Raw genomic sequence first — 21,165 nt, 5'->3', positions numbered from 1 at the left:
GTTTACTGGTGACATTTTAACATGGGTGGAATCTTGAACTATTTTCAGAGGCTTTAAAGATAGGGAGAAACCCTGTTGTTATATAGGGACAAACCCTGGCATCCTTATTCTGTCCATCTCCCACTTATTTCCTGTGCGAGGATTGAGTGAGATTGGGAGCAATTGGGGGTAGGTTCAGTGTGTGGACAGCTCCAGGTGTATTGTGGGTGCCACTGTAGTGCTAATAATGGATGAGGACTTCAGGATCTGTCATGGTCAGAGAAAGATGAGGTGGGGAGAAGCCTAGTTCCTGCTGAGCTAGTCACAGTCTGACCAACCTGGGACTGAAGGGCAGCTGGCCCTATGGTGATATGGTAGTGGGGAAAGACTCTGGCGGTGTGAGCTATGGGGGACAGACACCCTGCCGTTTGGTGATGGGGCAGCAGTTGAGACCTCCATGATGTGGTGGGGACAGAGACTGGCTGATGTCCCGTTAGGGAGAACTTTAGCCAGAATGGAATAATGGGGTTGTGACCCCGATGTTGTGATACCCTGGGGAGCAGTAGCTAAGGTGCCGTGTGGTTTTCAGGTAGCACCTGGGGCTTCTGAGTCAGAGGTAGGGGAGAGGGGAAGACATGATGGCTCGGACTTTGGTGAAGGGGCTCATGTCACGTCAGGCTAACGGCATCACAGGCAGTGGGGCTGGGTGCTTTGGTCAGGTTAAGGGATTACAAAGAATAGCAACAAGGAGGTGGATTAAAGATCTGGAGGGTGCCCCTTGCTCTCCCCTTGGAGGGGAATTAAGGGAAGGAGGTAGGATCTCTAGGTCTCTCTCCCTTTCTGAGTGTGAGAGGGGAGAGATCAGGGGAGGAATTGTGGTGTGGAGGTGGTAAATGGAACATTTTGAGCTGGTTTCTAGCCAGTTCCTGGCAGTAGCAAACAACTGAGAGCCGAGCACATAACTGGGAGCTTGTTGAGGCTTCCACCTCTGAAGCTGGCTACAAAGCCCCGACGGAGTGTTTATGGAGGCGAGACAGTCTCAAGAAAGGGAGGAAATCCAAGGGCTGACTTAGGACACAGAGACTGACTTATTCACAGGGATCTCTGGGTTTTTCCATTGTTGAGATGTGGAATTAGCCATCCCTCCTGAGCATGCTCCAGAGGGTGTTATGCAAACTGGCTGACAGCATCCAAGCCTCTGTTTTGCAGATGAACATTTTAATGGGGCTATTTACTTTATTTTTTCATTTTGGGGGTGAACTTTGTTTCTCTTGAACCTTAGAGACAGCTAACATTGGCTGACTGGAGATGTAATGTAGACAATCTGGTGCAAACCTTGCCATGCAGCTCTTCCCGTACTCCTCAGTCCGGCCAGGCAGCATGCTGCCAATCAAAGCCTGGATCCTCTTCTCCATCCTCGGTATGTGAGGAGTTCTCACTGGTTTGCGTCCTGAGATGGAACAATAGAGGAAGCCTGGGTTTTCGAGCTAGCTATTCTGTGGTCAGACATCTGTTAAACAGATGGCACAAAACGTGTGTGTTTGTGGCCTAATAAGAACTTGAAACGGGGTCTCCAGAACTGAAAGGCGAGTGCATTGACTACTCTGACACCTAGTTTAATGCAGTGTTGTTGTAGCCACGTTGGTCCCAGGATATTACAGAGACAAGACGGGTGAGGCAACAAAAGTTGGTCCAATAAAAGATATTGCCTCACTCACCTTGTCCACGTAATGTAACGTCTCTTTGAGATTCCTGATCAGGACTTTGGAGCAACTAAAGAAGTGGCACCCCAGAAATTCTTTCCCAGGCTTTCCACTGGGAGCTCCGTCGTGCGGTGAGAACTCCCGTACAGCATGGGAATGATTAGTAAAGCAATTCCCAAAATTTCATCTTTCTCTTTCTATCTGTGAACAGACTGCGGCTTTCTCAGACTTACTCCAAGTTATTTTCTGAATAATTTCTATTAATAATACCTGAGCTGTATCTTGTGTGTGAACAGTTCATTGGCAGCATTTGAAATGCAGCTGTTTTGTTTGGACACCTAGGTCACATGGTATATCTCTGTTCCTTGGTTGGATAAATGTAACTCTCAGAGTTAGGTTTCCTCTGTAAATAGTTGGCCTTATACCTTTCAACGTTCACTTTCCCCCTCTTCCTCACAATGTTAACTAACAGTTTGGTTTCCATGGACATGCCTGCCAGCAGGGGTCAGACTGAGAATAAAGATAGTGGTACTTTTCCAAACTCCACCCATAAAATAAGCTCCTCCCATATGTGTCACCTGTGGGTTGCCAAGTGGTTTAAATTAAGGGACTCTTGGGTTTGCCCTTTAAAGATGGGGTGGGGTGTTTTACCCACTTGTGGCTGGTGGCTTTTCCGCTTAACTCTGGGGCTGCTATTTTTCCTGTGCATTTTTTTGGGTGGGCACCACGCGTGACGATGCAAAGATGCAAACCCTGCGTCCATGCCCAATGTGATGATGCAAACCGTGCCCCCACACTGCTCTCTAACCCGGCCCCCCCACTTTTTTGGGGTGGCTTTGTTAGACCACTCAGGCTTATTTCTTTTAAATGTTCTGGCTCCAGCAGCTCTGTGGCCTCCAGTGGGCTCATTGAGCATGACTCCCCCTCAGTGGGGCTTGAGCATATCCCTGGGCTCTGTTAGGCTCCTGGGGCCTGACTGCTCCCTAGCTGGGAAGGAAATAAAGGGGTGCTACCTCCCAAATGGTGCTATCTGCACCAAAATGAGACATTGCCTACAGTTAAATCATGCAGCTGTCACCTGCCCTCTCCTTTCTTACACCAGCAATAAAATAGTTAACAGTGGTGACACTTAAACCATCATCACTGGACCTCTGGGTTAACCCCTCACTGAGATGAACAGGGATAGCTCACACCTTTCAGAGCTGTTGTTCCAGGCTCCCTGCAGCCTTATCCCTGCATCCCTGATATTTTGGAGGTTCTCTTCACAACCACAACAGCTAGAGACATTTTCAGATGAAAGCTGAGGGTTTATAGAACGAGACGGTAGGCTCAGAGAGGTGCCAGCTTGGCATATGGGTGTGGACTGGCTGCTTTTGAGCTTTTCTTGCCAGTGAGCCTGACTGTTCACGAGGATAGTCATCAAAAGCAAACACAAAAGGGGCACAGCCGCCATCTAAGAGAGTTTGCTTCACAATTCAAAGGATTTTTCATGGTTATTTCACTGTTCTTACCCAGCTCTCCTCTGGGATTTGTTCCCCGCTGTCCTGTGTCAATGCTTGGATTTAAGGAGCTCCCAGTAAACAGGGACACAGCCTTTACTTTGACCCTGCCCCCATCACAAACCCCCATTGAAATGATGCACGTGTTGCATGAGTCTGACCCAGCCCTATACGATGGTGTGAAGAAACAGGAAGAAATTCCAAAATTCGCTGCACGTGCTGATGGGAATCGTTGTCCCCAGATGAAGGCCAGTGGGTACCCATTGGCCAGACATCTGTCTGACACCACTAGGCAAGGAATTAGTTAACTGGGAGCATAAAAGTGCACAGGCTGAGAAGCTAGAGCCAAGAGCGTATATATGCCCCTTGGGCAAAGAGTGCTCATCTCAGGTTTGCCAGCTGGAATCGGATCAGACCTCCAGCTGCTGTTAGATGATTAGATAGCAGCAGCTGCCAGAATAGCCTTTTTCCATTTCCATCTGGCCAAGAGATTGCAGCTGTTTTTGGGATGCTCACCCCACTATCCTCATCCAGGCCTTTGTTGCTGCAAGATTAGATTCCCACAGTGCATGGAGCTGCACGTTCAGTCCTTTCAGAAGTGGACGCTAGTGCGGAGTGCAGCCGCCTGCTTGCTGAGAGCATGTATCTCGTCATGCACACGACTGCAGGAGCTGTGCTATCTGCCCTTTGCCTTCCGGGTGAGTTTGAGGTGCTGGTTTTGAGCCGCTGGGAGGGTGTTCTTCATGGGGGGGGGGGCCTGCTTTGGAATGTGCTCACATCCCTGTCCCAGTGAGCCTGAATCCCTGTTCCTCAGTCTAGGGGACACTGCAGAGCGCCATCTGTTTCCACTGTCTTCTGGGAGGGGATGTGCGGTGACAATGTTTGCAGGGGAATGGGGTACTTTGGATGGGATGAAGATAGCCTGCTGGATTTGCAGCTATTTATGTACTCTGTATTTGTTAATGTCTCGTGAGAGGTGCCCAGAGCAGAGGTTGAATGCATAGATGGAAATAAATAACTATGGGGTCAGGCACTGGACTGGGACTCAGGAGACCTGGTTTCAGTTCCTGGCTCTGCCACAGACTCCCTGTGTGACCTCGGGCAAGACACTCGTTTTCCCTGTGCCTCAGTTCCCCATCTGTACCATTTGGCTAGTCCAGGGGTCTCAACCCCGTGGGCCACATGTTTATTTTCTGCGGCCTCCCTGCAGCCCCAGCGTTTACCTAGAGTGGCTCCGGCCCGGCGCGCACTGGGGGCAGGGCAGGCTCCCTCCCTGCCTGCCCTGCCCCCGCTCTGCTCCGGGAAGCAGCCGGGACCTGGAGGGGTGGGGCATAGGGGTCGGTGTGTTGCCCTGGCTGTGCCTCCAGGCACCGCCCCCCGCAGCTCCCATTGGCCGCAGTTCCTTGTTCCCGGCCAATGGGAGCTGCGGGGAGTGGTGCCTGGAGGCACAGCCAGGCTAGGCGTGGCCTGGAGGAGCCTGCCCTGGCCCCAGTGCACGCCGGGCTGGAGCCCGCCCCCCGAACCCCTCCTGCAGCCGAACCCCCTGCTGCACCCTGTACCCCTGCTGCACCCCGACCCCCTGCCCTGAGCCCCCTGCCGCACCCCTCCTGCACCCAGACCCCATGCTGCACCCTGCACCCCTCCTGCACCCCGACTCCCTGCCCTGAGCCCCCTGCCGCACCCCTCCTGCACCCAGACCCCATGCTGCACCCTGCACCCCTCCTGCACCCCAACCCCCTGCCCTGAGCCCCCTGCCGCACCCTGCACGCCTCCTGCACCCCCTGGGGCAGGGAGAAGGTGGAGTTGGGGTGGGGATTTCGGGGAAGGGGTTGGAATGGGGGCAGGGAAGAGGTGGGGCAGGGCAGGGTCTCATGGAAGGGGTGGATTGGGGGCGGGGCGGGGCAGCGGGGGTTGGGTCAGTGATGCAGCCCTCGGGCCAATGTACTAGTTCTCATGTGGCCCTCGTGGTCATTTGAGTTTGAGACCCCTGGGCTAGTCCTTCCTTTCTCTCACCCCGTGGGTGTGTCTGCACTGCAAACGAAGGTGTGTTCTTAACTCAGGTTAGTTAACTCGGGTTAAAATAGCAGCAAAGACCCGGCAGCTCGCATTTAACTCAGGTTAGTAGCTCTATAGGTTTGAACTCAAGCTGCTGATCTGAGTTCGGGGCCGAGTCACTGTGTCTTCATGGCTGTTTTAACCCGAGTTAAGAACACCCACTTCTCTTTGCAGTGTAGACATACCCAGTGTCTGTCTTGTCTCTTTAGATTGTACGCCCTTTGATGCAGGGACTGCCTCTCCCTCTGTCTGTGTACAGCGCCTAGTACAATGGGGCCCTGAACACAATGGGCTGGGCAGTAATGCAGATGCAAGGGGCTGGGTGATCGGGTTTATTCCATGAAGGGTCTCGCCATGCTGGGCACACCTCATACAGCCCATTTGACCCAGCAGAGGTTAAATGGCTGCTGTGTGCCTTCCAGTTGGAACACACCTACTGGGGGACGGGGCCTGGACACTGCCGTCAGGGGAACGGAGTCTGGTCTCACGTTCCACTTTAATCATATAAAAGTTTAATAAAAGGTAAATTCTTTCTGCTAATGTTTTTGACTCCCCTGCTTCAGTGAGCAGATTCCTGCAGAAGACTGGGAGCAGGTTGGCGTCCTGCACAACCTGGCACCACACACAGCTGCTGGGAGGGGCCCATGGGCTCCCAGCTGTTTGTATTTGAGTGTCTTGCTGCCAGGCAGGCAGGAGCTGGTATTTACTCATTGAATTTCACAGCCCTTGACTGGGGATGAGTAAGGACTGAGCAGCAAACGGGCAATGAGCCACAGAAGTTCATAGCTTGCCTGGTGTATGCCAGTGTCTCATGGGTGGCATGTGGTGTGGTGGTGACAACGGGTCTAGTGTGAGTGTTTCTTTTGCTGGGGCCCCTGTTCAGCCCTGGCCCTTGGAGATCCCCCAGGACTGGCGCTGCTGGGACATCTCAGAAGAGGCGGGATTATCCCACACTCCCCTCTTTCTTAATTGATTAACTGTTCTGCAAACATTTGCTGTTCTACAAAGAGGTGAATCCGGTTCCTAGTAATTTACAAATGTGTGACTCTCCTCTGCTTCTCCGCAGAGGCCTTTGTGGACTAAGCCAATAAATACACAGCTTTTAAAAACAGGGTAAATATAGATTGAGGGTATTTCTCTGGCGTCTCAGGGCAGGGCTGTTCTGGTGTCTTGTTTTAGCTCAAAGAGGCAGTCCCTTCCCTTTCCTCCATGCTTCATTTTTATTAGCATGTCCTCCTGTGTAGAACTTGATACACTTGAAACACCCCACACTAAAAAGCTCATTGTCCCATAAGCCAGTGTCCCCTGTGTGAATTCAGCTCTGAGTCTGCATTCACGCTGGTGTAAATCAGGAATAACTCTGCTGACACCAGTAGGATTACTCTGGTGTAAGAGGGATGTGAGGCAAGGCCCTCTGTCTCTAGCTGGAGGGAATAGCATAGGGCCAGATTCTTGCCAGCCTATGTGTTGATGCACAGGGGGTTCCTCCCCAACTTTACACCCCTGCACAGTGGTGAGAGAGAGCAGGGTTATGGCCTCCCCTACTCTCTGCAAAGGCCAGGAGAATGGACAAGGGATGGAGCAGGGAGTATACTGCACCTGCTGCAGAGCAGTACAGTGTGGGCTATCTGGGAGCTCCTTGGGGCAGTTCTGGCTCCATCAGCCAGAATTCTGCTTAGGGACCCAGGTGCTGCAGAGCCCCCAACCAGCCTGAGGCAGAATCTCGCCCTTAGTGATGGTTGTGTTTCAGCTCCAGGGGCCCTCAGCACTCACATTTTCAGAATCCAGCAGGGTGTTTGTCTGGGGTGTCTGTGGGCACCCGCCACCACCGCATCTAGAACCCAAAGCCTGTGTCGGGCACCCCTCACTGCAGTGCCTAGGGCTCAGGGCCTGCGTCAGGCACCCCTCAGTGCAGTGCCTAGGGCTCGGGCCCCGCACCGAGCACCCCTCACTGCAGTGCCGAGAGCTCGGGGCCTGTGTCAGGAACCCTCAAATGCCTGCTTCCCATCGGAGAGCTCCCTGCCCCGCAGTTAGTGGCCAGCCAACACGAGGCTGCTGCTTTTTGGGAGCTGTAGGCAAGGCAGCTTCCTTCCCACACCCCATCCACCCACACTCTGCCAGCTCAGCTTCCTGCTGTTATCTTTCACCCGCCCAGCTGCCTTCCTCTCTGATCCCCAGCCGCCTCTCCGGCTTCTCTTCTCCATAGCTCCCTGATGCTCCCTGCCTCGCCCACTGAAGCCCCCCACCCAGCTCTCGCTCCATCCTTCACCCCACCATGCACCTGCATGCTAGTCAGCCTGGACCTCAGGATTGTTGGCGGGAGGGGGGTGTCTCCCACTCCTGAATAGAGTGTCCTCTGCTGTGCTGCTTTCCCCTTCCCCTACCCTCAGTGCCCCATTGTCCCCTTGCCACAACCCTCAACCCCCCTCCATCCTTCAATGGCCAAAATCCTCCCCTTTCCATTCCTGAATGTAACCCACAAGCCTCCAGGAATGGGAGTGGGGTTAAAGCTCTCGAGAGCAGGGATCTAACCAGGTGTCCTGGATCTAAGTCTCCTCTTCCCCTCCCCGGCCCTCAGCCCTCTTCGCTGAGCTGTGCAGAACGGGGAAGGAGAGCTCGACCTGAATGGTGGGTGGCCTTCAGGCCATACAGGCTGCTTTGTTCCTGAGGTCCCAGGGGCCGAGTACTTTCAGAACAGTGATTATTAATAGAGCGTCTAATCATCAAGGTAGTGGACTAATAAAATGACGCCTGCAGTAGGTGAAGTCCTAACCCCATGGAAGTCCATGGGAATGCTGCCATGGACTTCAGCAGGGGCAGGATTTTGCCCAGTTTGTCCTCAGTTTTACTTCTTCATGGGATGCCAGCAGCTGGGAGCCTTCAGATACCCGCCAAGCCAAGGGGTTTCTCTTGGTTTTTCTGTCCTCCTCGGTCTCTCTGTGCTTTCTCTTTCTCAATGTGCATTGTATTCCCCCCACCCTGGGTTGTCCTCTCCCTGTGTCAGGTCAATGGGTGAGTTGTATAGTGAAGGCATTTTTCAAGGTGTTGATAAAATACCAAGTAACTGTCACATGCCTCATTGCTCGCCAGTGAGTGGAGTTTCTGAAACTCTAGCCAGGCTGGGGAAATACTTACGAGCCTCAAGAATGCAACTTGGCCTGGAAAGAAGAGAAACAGCTTGAACTCCAAACCACCAGGAGCAGTTTGTCCTGACAGTAAAATAACAGGAGGTTGATTTTCAGCAATGCAGGAAAGCAGCAATCGCCTGTGTTGTGTCTGCCAGGCTGGTTTGGTTGCTGGTTTTGAAACGGCTGCTCTGGGGCAAAGCCATTATGACACAGCGAGGACATTGCATTGGCTATTTGGGGGATTCTTTAAGCCGGTTCAGACTGGGACTGTCTTGTGACTATCTGGGTGGGTGGGATCTGCAGGAATATGGCCACCTTTGGAGAATTGTCCTACAAGGCAAACTTGTTTGCTGCCCGATTTTGCGGCAGAGAGATGACACTGTCACTCTGGAAGCTAATGACATCACATTGTAATCCAAGTTGGAACATATCCAGAAGTCGTTGTGGGGCAGTAAAATCGACCTGGAAAATCCAGGTCAGTCCCATAAAATTTGGAATGGAGGGGCAACTCCGGAGAGCTCAGGTATACCCAGTGCTGAGGCCAGCAGAGCTAGGCCCCATCGCCTCAGTGAACATTCGAATGAGTCAAGAAGGGTGATGAGTTAAGGACTGTTTGGAGCTAGATGCCAAGGGAGGGTCTGGAATCGACTTCAGTTGAGATCTTCAAGGCTAGACAAAACATCCGGCATAGGATAATGAGATCCATCCTCTCGGTCACTGGGGGCTGGACTGGCGGAGCCAGCGTGAGAGCCCTCAGTACTTCCTTTGGTTTGTTATTTGATTTTATGTTGTTTGTTACACCCTTTTTGACGCCTGAAAAGCACTTTACTTTTCCCAACCACTTCCTCCCTTCTCTCTGGGGCCAAGATGCTGGTTTCTCCCTGTGTTGTTAAGGGAACTGAAACAAGCATGTCTTTGGAGTTTTGTTGGTGTCCCAGTATCATTGTGCACCCCCAGCGCTATTGTGTAACAACTGCCGCAGAGCCAGCACAATGGTTTTGTCCCTCAGCTTGCCCCCAGCCAATAGAATAATAGGGTGCAATGACCCCTCTGGTGCTCTAGGGCCCTGATCTCTACTCCAGTCCGACCCCAACGGAATTCCATTTTAAGTAACACAATGATGAATCAAGCCCTTGCAACCTATCAGCATCATTTGAGGGCAAAAGGGAGTGAGCGTTTTTATCCCCATTGTACCAATGGGCAAACTGAGGCACAGAAAGGTGACTAGATGTGCCCAATGTTGCCCAGCCGGGAAAAGAACCCAGGCATCCTGACTCCCAGTTCTATGCACTGGACCCTCTGCCTCTCAAATGTTCACTGCTGAGACTGGAGCAGAATTTGTTATTTTTTAAACAGTGTTGCCTGATCCACACTGGTCAATATTTATACAGTGGTAGCTGGAAATGTTTGTAAACCGTGTTTAAAACAAAACACTGCACCATTCTGCTAAGGTAGTTTTCATTCCCAGTTTAGACGAAGACTCAGAATTCACAGAGAAAGCAGCATTTGTCACCAAACAAACTGCGATGATGTAATTTTAAAATGACACTTAGCATTTCTGAGCTAATCCAGGGGGTGATCAGGTTGCTGAAGACTGATGGGTCCCATACATCCCTAGCAGGGTTTACCATCAGCTATATTATTGTATTTGCTATAGCTCCCTTCAAGGCAAAGGATCCTAGGGACCTGGTGACTTCTCTATCGCTTGAAGTCTTTCAAGATTAGATAGGCTCCAGCTCAAACAGAAGTTATGGGCTTGATGCAAACATTACTGGGTGAGGTTCTCTGGCCTGGGTTATGCAGGAGGTCAGACTAGATTATCCTAGGAGTCTCTTCTAGCATTGAAAAATCTATAAATCCCCAAGGATGTCTTCAAACCTAAATTGACATATGTCTTTTATACAAGCATCATTTCATCCACCAACAACATGCAGCCACCTCTGGGGTGGAATACAGCAACTGGGAAAGAAAGTAAAGGATATTGCAATGAACCTACTTGGTCTGCAGCAGAAGGCTCCATAATCCCCAGAGTACAGGCAAGGAAAGAGCTACCTGAGGTCAGAGGGGACCAGGCTCCGAGGCAAGCTGGAAGCTGGGTGAGAACAGAAGCAGCAGGCCCTGAACACCAGCCTGGTAGCACCTCAGGCAGCTGGGCAGGTGGGATGGGAAGGCTGAGAGCTGGACAGAAACTCCCCTGTACCTGGCCAGCAGCCAGAGCAGGAGGTTAGAGTTAGAGGGCAGCAGCCTAAAGGCAGAGGGACAGTGTGAGGGGTCTCAGAGACTCCTAGTACCCTCACACTTGATTGCCCCTAGGGGCTGAGTTGAGAACTGCTGGTTTATCTTTGGTAGCTTTGAGCTTTCTGCCCAGGAGATTTCCACCTTGGGTTTCTAGCAAAGTGACCTCTGTGGCTCACTGGGAGCATCCACACAGTGAGCAGTAACCCACAGCAGTGAGTCTACAGACTCCAGCCTTGGGGGCTCTGCAACAGTGCTAAAAACAGCAGTGTATACATTCAGTCAGGCTCTGAAGCCTCGGGATGGGGGGTAGGCTAGAGCAGTGTTTCTCTTTTGTACTGGTGACCCCTTTCACATAGCAAGCCCCTGAGTCCAACCCCCCTTATAAATTAAAAAACACCTTTTAATATATTTAACATCATTATAAATCCTGGAGGCAAAGCAGGGTTTTGGGTGGAAGCTGACAGCTCGCAACCCCCCCATGTAATAACCTCCTGACCCCCTGAGGGGTCTCGACCCCTAGTTTGAGAACCCCTGGGCTAGAACCTGGCAAGCCGAGCACTTGGAATGCGCACGTCTCTGAGCTTGAACACAGAGCGGGTTCCCAGACATGTAGAGGGGAATGGGGCAGCACACCACTCCCGACGACACCTGGCACTGTGGCCAGGTGCTCTGTTGTATCCAATTGAAATTGCAGGGGGGTTAGGGAGGCAGAGTAGTGTCCCAGAATTTGGCCGGGACTCTTGGACTAATACCCCAGCCCTCACCACAGAGTGCAGTGAGGCTTTCAATAAGCGTTGAAGACCTTGGTTTTATGTCTCAGTTGTAAAATGCGGTGCAGGTCCAGCCAGAGAGCTCTCGCATCTAGTGGGTGGGAGAGAAGTCCTTCTTAACCATTCAGCATTGCAGGTTTCCTCCTGGCTGTTAAACCATTGTTAGGCCTGGCAGGAAAGGGATGTTCACAGTCGCTCCTGTTGGGTTTCTGGGCTGCAGTGATATCACTTTTCAACAGGATGGCCACTGCAATGTCCAGGAGACAATCCCCTCCATGTTAGAATCATAGAATCACATTGCACTTGAAGAAGAGGCTTCCCCTAGAGAATCCATCCTAGATATTACACTGAGCTCTGCACACGGTGTTCAAAAGCAACTCGTGGTTGGGTGCCCAACCTGAGTCACCTTAAAGCCTCTTGAGTTTCTGAAAGGGCTGAGTGCTTACCTTCCAAAACAAAGGCCCATTTAAGGCATCTCCAGTTGGACCTCCCCAAAAACAAGGCACCTCAAATACCTTGTGCAAGTGGTGGCCTGGAAGTAGAGCAAGTGCTGCATGGTGACCCATGCAGTGCAGAAGCTACACCGTGCCCTTGGGAGTCAACAGCGGCGATGTCAACAGCGGCGATCAAACCTGGGACCGCTGGATCTAACGCCAAGATCCTCCACTGCCAGAGCTGGGTCTGTTCGCAAAGGCTGTAGCAGGCTTATCAATCGCTATCTGTAGCCCACCCACCATTAGAGGAGGACAGGACCAAAGGAAATCAGTAAAGCTCCAATACGGAGCTCATTGTTGCATCTCAGTGCTATCATTTAAGGGGGTCTCCGTAGCTGCAGACACAAGATCTGAAATGCCAAATGTTATTCAAAGCCTCACAGACGTCCCTTTCACAGCTTATTCCTGGTGACAGGAGCTTCTGACCTTGCCAATGTACAGATTGTTGAGATGAACAATAGAGCTGGAGTTTTTCTTGATGGAAGGAGTAACCTATCAACAAGGGTGTCTCAGAACCCACAGCTAGGTTAGCATTCCAGGGGCCCTTGTCATGGCGAGGTCGGTCTGCCCCACTGGGATGCTTTATGTTTGCAAATGCAGCTGCACTGAGTGCTCTGGGCTGTCTCTTGATGCCTTGATTAGGGGACCAGAGATGCTGATGCCCGCGCACAAAAGGATCAAAGTAAACCTTTGTGCTGACAGATTGAGAGTGTGGTTGTCACCAACAGGGGCCTGGCCTGAGACTCTTTCAGGGCACACTCTTTCCAGGTGCCAAGGGGTGGTGTCCAAAGTGTACTATTTTGCATGGCAGATCCAAGGTGAATCCTGCACAATGAGAGTGTATGGTCATGGGGACACAACCAGAGAGAGAAGCTTGGGGACAGGAGTCTCGAATCAGACAGGGATAGCAGGGAGCAAACAGAACAGGGCTTTGTGAGAAGTAGCAGAGGCAGGAAAGACCATGTGAGACCAGAGGGTGGGGAGACAGCATCTGCGATCCTCCATGAAAGGCAGGTGAGTTGTGAGCATCACTATCATTCCAGCAGGTCTTGGAAGATAGGGAGGTTTTGAACATTGGTAGGCTTGCCGTGGTGGAGCAGAGGCAGGACCATGGCCAGGGGGTCCAGTCTCATTGTTCTTTATCCTCCTGTCTCCTGGGGCGAGTTTTTCAGTAGTGGCTTCGGAGGTAGTAACATCTGGAGCTGCCCTGACGTACACCTGAAGATGGGAGCATTTGCCTGGTGACCCATGACTTGTGAAGAACTCCTGCATCCCCAATGTCCTCTCCTGTACTGACAGTTAGTTTCCTCCACCTTCAAAGTAGAACTTGGCTGTTTCTGTTTCCCAGCAGAGTCCCTGATGAATATCCCCCACACCTTTGTGTTTGCAGGTTGCCTATGGGACCACAGAGAATAGCCCTGTCACCTTCATGGGATTCCCACAGGACAACATCTCCCAGAGAACTGAGACGGTGGGGTGCATCTTCCCCCACACAGAGGTGAACTTGATCTTCCCCACCTACCCTGCTGCCCCAGCTTTACAGTCCACAGCAGAGCACAGCTGCTGTTGCCGTTCCTCATTCCTTGAGCTACAGCCAGCATGGGACTTGCACTGTGCTTGAAGAGCCTGTCTCTCTTGTGTTGCAGGCAAAGATTGAGGATCCTGAAACCGGGGAGATTGCCGCTCTGAACAGCCCTGGGGAACTCCAGATTCGAGGCTACTGCGTCATGCTGGGGTACTGGGAAGACCCCGTCAAAACCAATGAAGTGATCGCTGATGACAGATGGTACAAGACTGGGTGAGTTTGGGAACTACCTAGAATCCACTCTTTCCCCTTTCACTTCTGTTCTGGAGGGAGGGCGCAGGTGTCTGGCATTGGATGGGAATGGATGTGTCCGAGTGGGAAGCATTAACTTCTAGTAACAGGCCAGAATCAGCTCTACTGGCAGCATGGCCAAATCCATGAACTTCAGTGGAGTCGGACCAGTTTACACCTGGGCAGAATTTGGTCCATAGCATTTAGTACAAACCACTACCGGAGATAGGACACTGCGCTAGATGTGTCTTTGCGCTGTTCCCATGAAATAACCAGATGCAGATGCATATGTGGGTGGGGAACATAGAGAAAGGGAGGGGAATGGAAGCAATTCTAGTTTAGATTGAATTCTGATGCAGGTTCCTGGACGTTAGAGTTATTGGGAATCCTTTGATCCCTGCATGAGAGTCTCCTCTTGGGGTTGCAGAAACAGTGATGCATCTTCTATGGACTGGATAGTGGAAAATCTAACCTCCTGGTGGTCAGGATTAAGAGCTCTAGGCTCTGAATATGCCAGTGGGAAGTCTTCCTCTGGGCTGATTGGATGGATGAGCCATTCTCCAGTCAGCTGGGAGATCTGGACTAAGGGCTATGAAGTTGACTCAGGTGTTGTTTCAGGGACATTGCTGTCCTGGACAAGTATGGCTACTGCAAAATTGTAGGTCGTTGCAAGGACATGATTATCCGTGGAGGGGAAAACATTTACCCAGCAGAACTCGAGCAGTTTCTACACACCCACCCCAAGATTGAGGAGGTGCAGGTGAGTAGGATGGATAGGCATGGTGGGGTGGGGGTAACGGGCATGCTGCCATCCAGGACATTTGTCAGGAGGAGCCTGTTTGCTTTCATCCATGCTCAGCTTTTCACCTAGCTGGCGATCTGATATACAGAGGAAGGATGACTTTGGGCTTAAAATCCAAGAGTGAGAGTAGAACTCCTGGGTTTTGTTCCTCTCTTTGTCACAGACTCATTGGAAGCTTGGGCAAAATCCCTGCGCTCCAATTTCCTGTCTGCCAAGCAGGAGATAACTCTTCCTTTCCTCATTTCTAAACTCACAGCCACCTGGAAAGTGCTGTGAAATCCACCAAGGGAAGGCCTTATGGAAGGGCACATTATCATTAACCACAAATTATGAACCAAGAAATCAGAATGAACTCTCTCCCTGTGCTGAGTCACTGCGGAGAGGAGTTGCACTGAGGGTTCCATTGTCCATCCAGTAAGAAGCTGTGGCCAGCTGCTCCAAATCTGCTGGGAACATCCTCCAGTTCCCATGACAAACCACACCTGGGTGTGCTGGCTGCACGACCGGCTGTTGTTTAACCCATAAATAATCCAGTTCTTTAATTACTGCTGTGTTTGCTCCAGCATCTCAGTGCAATAACCCCAGTATGGAAGAGCTTCACTTTCCGGGGCTTTGGGTCACTGCCTTGGGAGTCAGCACGATCTCTGTGTGTCTGGAATTTCAGGATGTTGGCTTGGGATGGTGAACGGTGGGAGAGGAGACAGGGAAATTGTGCAGCCAAACTCGAGGGGAATCGCTTAGGGGAAATCCAGCTCCTATGTGGAATGATCTGACCTTCCTAGCTTGGTACAGAGTAGGCCTGTAAGCTCAGCCATGATAGGGTTTTGCTGGGGATTGTGTACGGGGATGGGGAACCGAGCTTACAATATTAATAAGCTTTGCCCTTCTGTAACCCCTTTTATCTGCGGCTCTCAAAGCACTCCAATTAATTAAGCCTCACAGCTCTCCCTCTGAAGCAGGGACTCCATTTTACACATGGGGAAATGGAGGTACAGAGAAGGTTGCCCAAGGCCTGGGAATAGAACCCAGGAGGCCTTGCTCTCAGTCCGCTATTCTAATGACTGGAGCACAGTGCCTCAGCCAGGAAAACAAAGTGAGGGCCGAGGGTGGGGACAGAGCACTGACCCGAGGAAGGGATAAGGAGCTTCCATTAGGGAAGGGAAGGGGCCAGATGACTCTTGGGAGAAGATCACTTCCTAGGACTGATGTCCTCCCTCCCTCCCTCCCAACAAGGTGATTGGCGTGAAGGACCAGCGAATGGGAGAAGAGATTTGTGCCTGCATCAGAGTGAAGGCTGGGCAGGAGTGCACGGCAGAGGAAATTAAAGCCTTCTGCAAAGGGAAGGTAGGAACTCCCCATCCATTCCCATGCCGTGCCCACGTTTGCTTTGCTTTTCTCAGGAACTCAGCGTATTAAGGGTCCGATCCCCAGTTGGAGTAAATCGCCACAGCTCCTTGGAAGTCAGCGAAGTCCTCTACACCCACTGGGCATCAGGCCTGAAACCGGTCCCACGTATTCCTGACATGAGCAGTGACTGCCATAACGCTGCCCTTTGTAACCAGGGGTGACAGACGATGCCCTGTCCGTTATTACTTGCAGGCTGTAGCTGTCGGCTCTCTCTTTTCAGATCTCTCACTTCAAGATCCCTCGGTACATAGTGTTCATGGAGAAATATCCACTCACCGTCTCAGGGAAGGTAAGGGATAGCCCATGGGCTGGGGTGCTGGGGCGCCGGGGACTAGCTCCCCGTGGCTGTCTCTCCTCTGACTCTGTCCTCTGTGCTCTAACTCCAGATTCAGAAATACAAGTTGAGAGAGCAGATGGAGAAGCAACTTCTGTTCTGAACACAAAGGTGGAGGATCCAAAGAGAAGCACGAATGGACCTGCCTCAGCCAGTCTGGTGTGTCTCCATCCACACCAAGCCAAGAACAGCAGCTGGGAGCTGGTTCCCTGCCCCCACCATCCCGTTATACCGCTGGCTACCTGAAGTCAGCCTGGTGATGCTGTCAATTAAAACAAAGAAAACCTTTCTTTTTCCAACTCAGATCTTTTCATAAAGACTCAGAACAGTGGGGGGAAGAAGGATGGAGGGTAGACCAAAGGAGGGGGCATCCAGACGACCAGGTTCTACTTCTGACTGCCAATCCTTTGATACGGCCTCTGCAGGTCTCTCTAATCTGTGTATGTCTCATGATGAGACTTCCCTACCTTCCAGGGGGCTGCAAAGTGTTTTGAGATCCTGTGGTGGGTGGGGCTAGAGAAATACAAATGATTCATGTTTAAATATTTAAAAGATTCTGCCCCATAAGAGCCTGAGGCTGTTGTAGGCCACCTATGCTTCAATTCCCTGGCAAAGAAAACTCCAGCGTAGCTGCATTACTCGGAAGGAAGGTGAGACTAGATTTCCTGGGTGATATGATGCTGCCCTGGACCTGCCACTGTCCAAAGAGTGAGGATCTGAATCAGGAGAAAGGGCTTTAGGAAGAGCCAGCCACGCTCTGCCTTTGTCTGACCTTCCTCAGCGCTCAAGGGGTGTCCTCGTGAACAGCAAACGGGACCCAGAGCCTCCCAGGTATTTAGGCTCCTAACTTCCATTGAACTCAGAGGGGGTTAGGAGCTGAGCTTTGTGTGAGGATTAGGGCCCCGTTCCCTGCAGCTGAATGGAAGGGATGGAGTCAGAGGACCGGTTCTGTTCCCAGCCCTCCCTTGGGTGTTTTGAAGTGACATGAAACTCTCATCAATCTCATAACCGTTTATTTCTGCCTGGAAAGGAAGCTCATTAGACACGGTACAGAAATGCCAAAGGATCCGTCCCGTCGGAAGCACGAGACAGAGCGTGCCCGGGACGGTGGTTTTACGGAAGTTATTTGGCGCCTCCCAACCATGAAACACTGAGCAGAGGGGCAGCGGTCCGAAGCTCCTCTTCCCCTTCATGCACAATGTCCCACTCCAGCTGGAGATCAGATAGACGACTGATGACGACGATCCTGCACCACTGACCTTCCCTTCTCCCTGCTGCTCACTGGGCGTCTGCTGTGGCAGAGCCGTATGGATTCATAACACTTTCTAAAGAGCCCTGCTAGGGCCATCCTTGAACTCCTCCCACCCTGGATCTGGAGCGCACTGAAATGTAGAGTAGAGAAAAACATGCTCCAGTGAGGACCCCGAGTTCTCTTTGCTGTTAAAGTTGAGGCATTTCTGCAGTGGAAGAGAGAGCGGAACTGCTGGATTTGGTCACAGGAGGGAGCCTCTGGGCCAGTCCCTCGCAGTTCCCGTTTCTTACAGAATGTGTAGAAATCCGGAGTCGCTGCTGGTTGTAAGGTGCAGTCTCATGCTCTGACTGCAGGGATTGATGGGGCAAAGCTAATGCCTGTTGGAACTGGCCTACCCAATGCCCAAGCATTCTGCTAGGGGGCAAGGATATTCTAACCTCTTCTTTCACCCCAGTCCAATGTCAGAAACACACACACAGGGAGGAGCAGCGAGAGCAGGAGAAGGGAGATGGGTCAGTGAATCCTTTGTTTGTTTCCCAGAGATCTTGAGTCTCACAGCTGTAGGGTGGGCTCTACCCATGGAAGCAGATCCTCAGAATGAAATATCCGAGGTCATGCTTTTCATCTGAAAGAAAACAAATGCAGCAGTTTCTTTCAAACCCAGACGCTTTGGGCTGGCAGTGCTCTGGGTCTATGTGTGTGATACATATATGGGGTGGATAGTGCCTTAACTGGAGGTGGAACATGTGTCCTTTTCCAGCCTGCTCTTGTTGCTGCATTCCTTGGCCAGCAGGCTGCGCTGACGTGCAGTATGCACTCCCTTCACTTTGCCCTGTAACGTGTCACCTGTGGGGCAAGGAGACGAGAATAGTCTCCCCCCTGAACCTGTGACAGTCACGTTGGATGTGGAGATGCACTTCTCCTTTATCCCTAGTTCCTAAGTAAGACCGTTCCTGAGGCAGGCGCACAGAACTCATTGCCCTGGTGTGTGTTACACAAAGGGGGCTGAGTATAACCCAGGATTGTAATGACTCAAAATCAATAACATGCTAGTAAAGATAGGTCAGATCTACAGTCCTGCCATCAAAGGAAACAGAGAGAAGGGAGATGAGCTAATATCTTTCACTGGACCGATTTCTTTTGGTGAAAGAGACAAACTGTTGCGAAGTTAGGCCAGGAAAAGATATTCCCTCACCCACCTTGTCTCTTGAATATCCCGGGCCCAACACGATGACACCAACAGTGCAAACAATCAAAGGAAATACATTTTAACTCCCTTCTCGCAGTGTTGGGGAAGGCGGTAGCTCATGAGAGGAGTGCTCCCTAGTGCTTGTTTCATAGCAGTGCATTTGCACAGTTCTCGTGTTTGATGGGAGTGCGCTGTATACTCACTAGGGCAGCAGCACCCTTGCTGATGGATGGAACAGAAGGATAGAAAAGATCGCCACGGCATTGGTAAGAAGGAACACCGGGACCCATTGTGTTACCCTGCAATAAATACGTCAATAATGGATTACAATCAGCAAGCCATCAACCCGTAAAACCCGCTGTCGCCCCATGTCTCTCCCCGTAGCCTGGGGCATCTCAAATGGGCCTTCATATCGATGCAGCAGAGCGGCGTTGCCAGGAGCCTCGTTAACGTGGCGCCAGTTTGCACGAGTTACATCTGAAGCCAAAATCTAGCAACCCCCCCTCACTGGCGCGCTGGCCTTGTCCCCGGAGATGGTGCCATGTGATCTGTGCTCACACGCTCCAGCAAGGGAGCCTTAGGGTTTATGTGGCTTTAGTGCCAGCCTGAAAGACCCAGACGTGGACGGTCTCTTTACCTACGGGCCAGCTACAGAGAGGGCGGCAGCAATGCCTGCCCTCCCACAGCATCTTCCCAATGGGCCGCTCTCTGCCCACCTGCAGGTCGTAGTCCCTGGCCCCTGACCAGGACTGGGGCAGTCAGAACAGGAGCCCGAGGCGGGAGGCAAGGCTAAGGTCAGAGGCGGGCTTGGCTACTCAGGGGACAGGGCAGGAAGGCAAGAACCAGGAGCAGGTCGGGAAAGTAGGAACCAGGAGCATGGCAGGGAACCAGGGACAAGTTGGGAAGGCGGAGCTCAGGAGTCAGGCACCATAGGCAGGGTCCGACGTAGCAGCCAGCCAAGAATTCTCATAGTTGCACAGACAACTTGCTCTGTCTCTTTCTGGCTTAAATAGCGCACCCAGCCCAATCCTCCACTCAGCTTCTGGAGGTGGGAGGGATCTTTAGGGGAGCATAAGGCCTTAGGGCTCCCGGTTCTCCAGTCACTAGCAGAGCTATTGGGCAGTGGGGCGGATGCAGCAGCGGCCCGGGTTCAGGACCCGGATCCTCACACCATCAGGGACTCAACAGCAGCCGTCATTGCCAGTTGTGAAGCTGTTTCCTTTGAAGTGGACGCCTGTCCCCTGGGAACCGGACAGAGACCACTCGCTCCTTCCATATAGGCCTCCCACCCCCCAGCCACCACAAGGGCGTAGTGTTTTGTCACTAATACCTCTGAGCTGGATCTGAACCCGGGGCCTAGACAGCAGCGTATTAATGCCTAGGCCTAGGGCAGCAAATTTGTAAGATCAGCCAGAGGCGCCAACTTCCCCCAGCACCGGTGGGAGCTTGCGCCCCCACCCCGCACCCCAACTCCACCCATTCCCCAAAGTCCCCGCCCCAACTCCACCCCCTCCCTGCCTGCATTGGTCCCCTTCCCCAAATCCCCGCCCCATAGTCAAGGGCCAGGGACTACGACCTGCAGGTGGGCAGAGAGAGGCCCATTGGGAAGATGCTGTGGGAGGGCAGGCATTGCTGCTCCCCTGAGCATGCTGCGTTCCCCCCTCTTCCTCCCTCCCTCCCAGCCACGCAAAGCTGTTTTGCACACAAGTGCTGGCAGGGAGCGGGGAGGAGCAGGATCCGGCAGCGCGCTCAGGGGAGGAGGCAGAGCAGAAGCGAGCTGGGGTGGGGAGCTGCCGGGGGGGGAGTGCGGAATTATTTCAGGGCCTAGGGGTGGCAAAATCATTAATCCGCCACTGGGCCTAGACCTGAAGGCTCTGTGTGCCGTCATCAGTCTCCAGATCCCCTTCCCCCGCAGCAGCAGCTTCCCCTCTGTTTGAGCACACAGAGACTACCAAATGCCGGGAGCGTGCACTGGGCCCTGTCCTCTCTTGCACTGTCTCCCTCTCCCATCGGGGGTCAGAGCCCAGTTCTCAGCACACACTCACCTGGCGGGAAGGAACAACCATCTCTAGGTGAAGCACTGCCATCTCGTCTCTCTTGCCCACTCCAGCTCTTCTTTTTATAGAGCTAACCCCACAGGAGGAAATTCCAAGCTGATCTCAGCAGTTTGAGGCTGAGTCAAAGAGGGACGTGTCACATCACAGACAGGATGAATGGCGTCCAGATCTGATCCTGCTGCAACTTCTCTTTTTCAAGGGTCCCCCCCCCCACTCCCCTGCAGAAATAATTAATTTCGCCAGAGCTGTTAATAGAACAAGCTCGAAAACCAACCGCACAGCTACTTGAGCTGACGCTGAGGGAAGGATATGACACTGCTGCCTTGGGGACTGGGAAACTTCCTGACGCCAGGCTCCCTTGAGTCAGGGTGGGTGCAACTGAGGGCAGAGACAGAGATACTCAGTGACTAGTGGAGCAGGGGTCAGGGGCTGGGGGTACCTC

The 21,165-nt window shown here is 52.3% G+C and overlaps 1 protein-coding gene and 1 long non-coding RNA gene across 2 annotated transcripts in view; one reads left to right on the top strand and one right to left on the bottom strand.

Annotated features, from left to right (window-relative positions):
* The window catches only part of ACSF2 (acyl-CoA synthetase family member 2), a 54,496-nt gene extending 37,972 nt beyond the window's left edge, over positions 1-16,524 (top strand). Inside the window, exons 11-16 of the mRNA XM_073311378.1 lie at positions 13,257-13,364; positions 13,513-13,664; positions 14,301-14,442; positions 15,718-15,828; positions 16,112-16,180; positions 16,278-16,524. Of these exons, the coding sequence (XP_073167479.1) occupies positions 13,257-13,364; positions 13,513-13,664; positions 14,301-14,442; positions 15,718-15,828; positions 16,112-16,180; positions 16,278-16,328 (633 nt within the window). The 3' untranslated portion in view covers positions 16,329-16,524. The remainder of the gene's footprint in view (positions 1-13,256; positions 13,365-13,512; positions 13,665-14,300; positions 14,443-15,717; positions 15,829-16,111; positions 16,181-16,277) is intronic.
* Positions 16,525-17,221: 697 nt separating this feature from the next.
* LOC140897458 (uncharacterized) lies at positions 17,222-20,931 on the bottom strand. The gene is made up of 3 exons (XR_012154738.2): positions 20,712-20,931; positions 18,870-18,965; positions 17,222-18,102 (listed from the first exon to the last, which is right to left on the bottom strand). It is a non-coding gene; the product is annotated as an uncharacterized LOC140897458 (long non-coding RNA).
* Between the last annotated feature and the right edge of the window lie 234 nt (positions 20,932-21,165).

This window comes from Lepidochelys kempii, chromosome 14, assembly GCF_965140285.1.
Source record: "Lepidochelys kempii isolate rLepKem1 chromosome 14, rLepKem1.hap1, whole genome shotgun sequence".
NCBI lineage: Eukaryota > Metazoa > Chordata > Testudines > Cheloniidae > Lepidochelys > Lepidochelys kempii.
Note: the sequence above shows the minus strand (reverse complement) of the source record. Positions and strands in the feature narration are given on the sequence as shown.